Below are 5,870 nucleotides of genomic sequence, written 5' to 3'. Positions count from 1 at the left end.
AAAAAAGAAGAAGAAGAAGAAGAAGAAGAAGAAGAAGAAGAAGAAGAAGAAGAAGAAGAAGAAGAAGAAGAGGAAGAAGAAGAAGAAAGAAGAAGAAGAAAGAAGAAGGAGAAGAAGTGGTGATGCAGCTCAGTGGAAATAATTCAATCCTCGGTACTGATTTTTTTTTTTTTTTAAAGAAAGAATATTTCCTGCTCTTTCCCCAGGTCAGGGCTCCCTCTAGCCTCCCACCTTCCCTGGTGGGGCCTAAGGTTCTTCTTATTTTCTGCCTCCCCATTTCGTGTCTATGCCATAGCAGCAAGGGTGGAAAGAGGGTAGATATCCCTTGACCTTGTTGGAAGCAAGTTATCCTATGGCCTACTATTTGGAGTGGCTTCTAGCATAAAGAATAGTGATCCTGAACTGGGTTCAAACTCCTGGTCTGCACTCATTAGCTGAGTGACCCTCAAATTACTGCATTGCCCTAGCTGTAAAATCATGTTGGGTCTTCTTTGTCCTCTGGTTCTTCATCTGCATGTTTAACAAACCATGGACCAAAATATTTGAAAACAGTTGCCTCTGTACTGAACCCACTGTATGGCCTTTCCTTTCTTCTTATTGCTTCCTAAATAAGACACCATGACAACTACTTACATCCACCTACTTACATAGTGTTAGCACTGTATTTGGTATTACAGTAACCTAGGGATGCTCAGGGTACACCGGAGCAGCATGTACATTCCATGCAAACACTAGCCACTTCCTATAAGGTCTTGAGCATCTGTGGATTTAGGTATCTTGGAGGGGCAGGCCCTGGAGTGGAGTCCCCTCTGACACCGAGGGACGCCCGTGCTCAGATAAAGGCCACACCAACAACTACCAGCCTTGCTTCTATCCCACCTGGGCTGAAGCCTCCAGGCCCTGACAGTTTTCAAGGGCTGGTTCACATCTGCTTGCTCAAAGGGGAGAGAAGAGGCTCCCAGAGCTCCTCCAGGGTAAAAGGGACAAAGAGACCTCCAGGGCTCCCTGGCCTACCAGTCATGGCCACAGTGGAAGGTAGCCCTGGCTGAGAGCCCTTGGGCGGTCCCAGATCCCCAGCCACCCAAAGCTAGGGCTACACGATGACTTTGGTGGCTCTTATATTTTGGTGGCTCTTATATTTCCACCAGAAAAATGTTAAAAATCAAATGTTATAATTCTACTATATTAAGACAAATATAGTGATGTTATATCACTTGCCTCAGGAAGCTGAAGCAAGAGGATCACCTTGAGTTTAAGGCCAACCTGGACTACATAGCAAGACTCTGTCTCAAAAACCAAACCAAACCAAATCAAACCAAACCAAACCAAACCAAACCAAACCAAACCAAAACAAAACATTTTCTTTAACCTAGAAGTCCATTTTTTTTTTTCTAATTTAAAAAGTCATAAGACATTTTTGTCTCTCATGAACCCTATCAGGAATCCTATCAGGGGCCCACACTCTCTCCCCCTGGTCCCCAGCAGCGTGTGGAAGGGGAGCCCTCATGAGGTCCTACTGCTCCCCTCAAACTGTGTGAGGTAGCGGGGCAGGACAGGGGAGTGGACATGTTATAGGACGGGGGCCTGCAGGAGGAAAAGCCACAGTGTTAGGGCCAGCCCCCGACCACAAGAGGCTTGTACAGTCCTGAGAGTGGGCAGCCACATTGTCTTAGTAGGATGGGGTCAGTGGTACCAGAGGTTTACTCAGCATTGGCCGCCATGTTCCTGGATTCCTACCACAGCACTGCCAGTAATGGCCATGTACGTAGTGGCTTTGCGTTCTTAGAACTTTGAGCGCCTATCACAGTCTTGTTGCACTCCCAAGTGGTCAGTGCTATTATCCCCAGTTTGTAGATTTAGACACTGAGCCTCTAAAGGTTAAGTTTCCTGGTGTCCTGAGGCCCTTTTGTTTGGCTAGGAGGGGACAGAACCACACCACACACCCCACCCCCATTGCAGCTTGCTGTGAACTCCATGGGACAGTGGCTCCCAGCTTCTTACCAGGTAGCCCCAGACAAGCCAGTGATGTAACTGCTGCAGTTCAGGAGGTTCAGCTTCTGCAGTCCCAGCAGGTGGCCATACATGGCAGTCATGGACCTTGCTCCACCTCCGGTGGCCATGATGGCTATTAGTGGTACCTGCAGTATGGAGGAGGCAGACTGCTGGTGGGCATCAGGGGAGGGGTGGTAGGAGGGGACCTGGGATGATAGACAGCAGCCCAGACAGAACAGCAGGGAGCACAAGCTGGTTAGAGAGCAGAGAGAGGGGAGAGGAACAGCATCAACTGCCCTTCACAGAGCAGTGGTGGTGTTGGGAAGGGCTCTGGTGAGTCACAGGTAGCCACAGCTCAAAAGGTTCACATCACCCCCTTGCAGGTCTCAGGTGATACATGATAGAACTAGGGATAGGGTGGGAGGGAGATGGGGTCTCAACAGTGCAACCCCATGACTTCTGTGGATGTGTATAATGTTAGGACACTAGGCTCAGGGCTGAACCATGACAAATGCTCACTCTTTACTGTGTTTGTAATAGCAGGAAGAAGCAAATCTGCTCTAGGGAGAGGGGCAGGGGGACACTTGTGAGTTAACATAGGTTTAAAATGCTCACAGTATATTTCTTTCCGAAGACAGGAGGAAGAAGAGGGCTTTTGGGCAAAATTCACTCTGTCTTCATTTGGCACTGGCAGGAAGAGCCTTCAGTTGGCTGAACTCCATTTACAAGTGCCCCTCTGCGCCCGTAGTCTCCATCTGCACTAAGAGCAGACTGAGCTGGTGACATTCAGGGGCTGGGCCTGCCACTCCGGGAAGTGTGGGCCCCAGGCCCCATAAGAGAGGTGGCACAGGGCCCTGGCAGAGGCACATTGTCTACCTCCATAGGAAAAAAGCCCTTGGTCCTGGGAGTGGCAGCTGCTTCTCTCCGATGCCTTACTGTCTATGTGTGCAGATTAGAGGGCAGAGAGGCCGAAGCATGAAGGACCGTGGCCTTTCGGGTCAGTGGGGAGGTGTGCCAGGTGATAGAGCTTAGAACAGTTCCAGCTGGGGCATAGAGGCCATTTGGCCCCTGTGTCATTAATGCAGGCTCAGTCACTCAGCTCCAGCTCACAGGAGCAGCAGGAGACCTCTTTCTCTTTCTACTTGGCCTCTCCTGCCTTGCTGAATGCATATCGGAGTTATAGCCAGAACAAGAGGAACATCCATGGCAGAGAGGCAGTGCCATGATTGCTGAGGGCAGGGAAGGGCTTGGTGACTGGCGGGGTGTGGGGTTGCGAGGACCAGCGTGGCCCAGAGCACCCCTGAACCCAGGCCGGCTCCTCTGCTTACTCACCTCATCCTCGGTCAAGTCCTCTTCCAGTTGCAGCACTTGTTTCAGCGCTTTGGCCACCACCACCCTCCGCTTTTCCAGAAATTCCAGCTCTTCAGGACACAGGTTGAAGCCCAGTCGTACATCTGGCGTGTCAGGGCTGTGGGACAGAGGACCCTGGCTGAGCAGTTCCCCCATCTCCACTTTCAAGGGCCAGATGTGGCTTTAGGGTTCCTTTGACCCAGGTCACAAGCCCAGTTCTGCTGTATACTGTATCTGCAACCTTGGGCTTCTGCATTCTTATCTGTAAAATGGTGCTTACCCCTCTGGACCATCATCAGCACTAACTGCCATAAGAGATGGGAAGCCCCAAGCCTCAGTGGGCACATTCTACCTTGGCAGCTCACAAAAGAACAGCTTGCTTGTAATAGGGACTCATTGATACCTGTGCCCTCTGGTCCCTGAAGGGTCAGCAGGGTCTGGAAAGTTCAGGAGAGCTTCCCCCAGTACCTTCAATAGTCTGAGGCCCAACATGGATGAAGAGGGGCCCTGAGATCCTTTTAGCAAATCCTCTAGACAAGGTTCTATAGTATTTACTCTTCTGAGCTCGGTAAACCAGCTCCATGTTCCCACGGAGCTTACATTCCTCATTAAGCCCTCGTTGATCACAGAATCACACTCTTAATGAATTTGTGATGCCGACAAAAGTTCTTCATGTCTCTGACGTCATTGTACAATCCCCATAGGTCCTGAAGGCCAGGGGCAGGTGCTGTCGTGACATGTGCAATTCTTGCCCCGTTTCTATCACATGCTGCCAGGAACAAGTCCAGGCTAAGAGCCTAAACTGACCTGTCCAAGATCACCTCAAGCTACTTCCTGGATGGCCTGCTGGGCACTCAGAGTCCCAGGAGGAACTGATTTCTGCACCTCTGCCCAGGCAGTAGGCCTCATGGGAATCCTCCTTCCTTTGCCTACCTATATCCCTCTATCCTCCAACACCCAGTTCATGAAGCCCAGTCAATCATCTTGATCTTGGATTATGAAGCAATTTCTTAGATACAACACCAAAAATACAAGCAGTGGAGAAAATTAATGGGCTCCATCAAAAGGACGTCATCAAGAACAGAAAAACACAACACACTGAATAGAAGAAAATATTTGCAACTTAAATATTTTATAATAAGGAATTTGTACCCAGAATATACATCAAATTTTACAACTTAAGGCAAGCAGCTCACTTAAGAAGCAGGCAAACGGTTTGAATGGATGTATCTCTGGAGAGGTGTGCAAATGGCCGATAAGCCATGAAAGATGCTCACCACCACTAGCCATCAGGGACATGTACACAGAAACCACAAGAGGAACCGCTTTGCACCTATTGGTGTGGATGTTAGAGGGAAGGACAGAAAGGGTACGTTACCAGGATGTGGACTTCATATGTAATTCATAATTCTCACCCTGAGGATAGAAAGATGAACAACTTGTCACAGATAACAATTCAGAGCCAAGTGATCCCAACGAAAGAGCTAGAGTCTGACTGTGTGGCCCACCTGACCTGACTCAGCACACATGCGCACTGCAACCCTTCTTTCTTCCCTGGACATAGCCTTTCCCACCATCTTCACTCGGCTTCCACATGTTCTGTGGCTCCTCATCTCTGGCCTCCCAAGACTTCTCAGTGCTTCCTGAGAGACCTGACATGTCCTCTTTCCCCTGTGTGCCCTGGGCTCGCCTGGTCTCCCAACACAGAAGCTCCAGGCTGAGTCACTCAGAAGCCCTTTCCCAGACCCAGGCACTTACCACAGGCAGGACTGCAGCTTGCCCATCAGAAAGGCAGTTGAGGGGCTGGCAGACAGGACCATTCTTGTGTGCACTGCAGCAGTCAAACTGGAAGGACAGGTGGACTTGGAAAGGGAGTAGGAGGAAGGGGGAGGGCATCCTTACAGCATCCACCAGGCCCCAATTCCATCCCCTGTTGCCATCATAGCCACTGTACTGCATACCAAACAGTCCCAGTGACTCTTGGGCACAGTCACCTCCAAGCGGGGCTGGAAGTACTTAGGGTAGTGGAAGGAGACGGGGTCTGAGCAGCAGGGTTCCCTGCGGGGTGAGATGTGCTGGCTGTTCTCAAAGGATTCAGTCACTGTCACAAACAGGTGTTTCACTGAGAAAGAAGACAAAAGTGAGATTCCTGGAAGCTTCTCTCTACTCACCCCACTTGGCCCAGGAAAAAGCCTGTGTGGCGGGACCAGGGAGTGTCTACGTGGTTGGGGATTTGGTTGCAGCACCTCAGAGTCCCTGTTTGTCTTTAGGGCAGGGCCCTGAAATCTGCATTTTAACCAAGCTGGTGAATACTGCTGACCAGTGAGTGACCAAAAAGCTTTTTAGGCTGCTGAGGGCGTCCTTGGGACCAGTCCCAAAGTCATAGCCACTCATTCCAGTGTCAGTCTGGAGGCAGAGGCCTCTGTCCTGCCTGCTTTCTTCTTGGGACAAGCTAGAGACTGCAGGGGTTAGGGCAGGACAGTGAGAGGTGTCTGTGGCTCTCTTCTGTTCCTTTCATCTAGAAGTTG

The 5,870-nt window shown here is 50.3% G+C and overlaps 1 protein-coding gene across 1 annotated transcript in view; it reads right to left on the bottom strand.

Annotated features, from left to right (window-relative positions):
• The window catches only part of Pla2g4e (phospholipase A2 group IVE), a 57,434-nt gene that overhangs the window by 12,316 nt on the left and 39,248 nt on the right, over window positions 1-5,870 (bottom strand). Inside the window, exons 7-12 of the mRNA XM_023712605.1 lie at window positions 5,564-5,628; window positions 5,304-5,464; window positions 5,101-5,187; window positions 4,721-4,758; window positions 3,325-3,460; window positions 2,002-2,138 (exon numbers count right to left, since the gene is read on the bottom strand). Coding sequence (XP_023568373.1) covers window positions 2,002-2,138; window positions 3,325-3,460; window positions 4,721-4,758; window positions 5,101-5,187; window positions 5,304-5,464; window positions 5,564-5,628 — 624 coding nt within the window. The remainder of the gene's footprint in view (window positions 1-2,001; window positions 2,139-3,324; window positions 3,461-4,720; window positions 4,759-5,100; window positions 5,188-5,303; window positions 5,465-5,563; window positions 5,629-5,870) is intronic.

The sequence above is a fragment of the Octodon degus genome, unplaced genomic scaffold (genome assembly GCF_000260255.1).
Source record: "Octodon degus isolate 3935 unplaced genomic scaffold, OctDeg1.0 scaffold00002, whole genome shotgun sequence".
NCBI lineage: Eukaryota > Metazoa > Chordata > Mammalia > Rodentia > Octodontidae > Octodon > Octodon degus.
The sequence above is the reverse complement of the archived record's forward strand: the minus strand, read 5'-3'. Positions and strand labels throughout refer to the sequence as shown.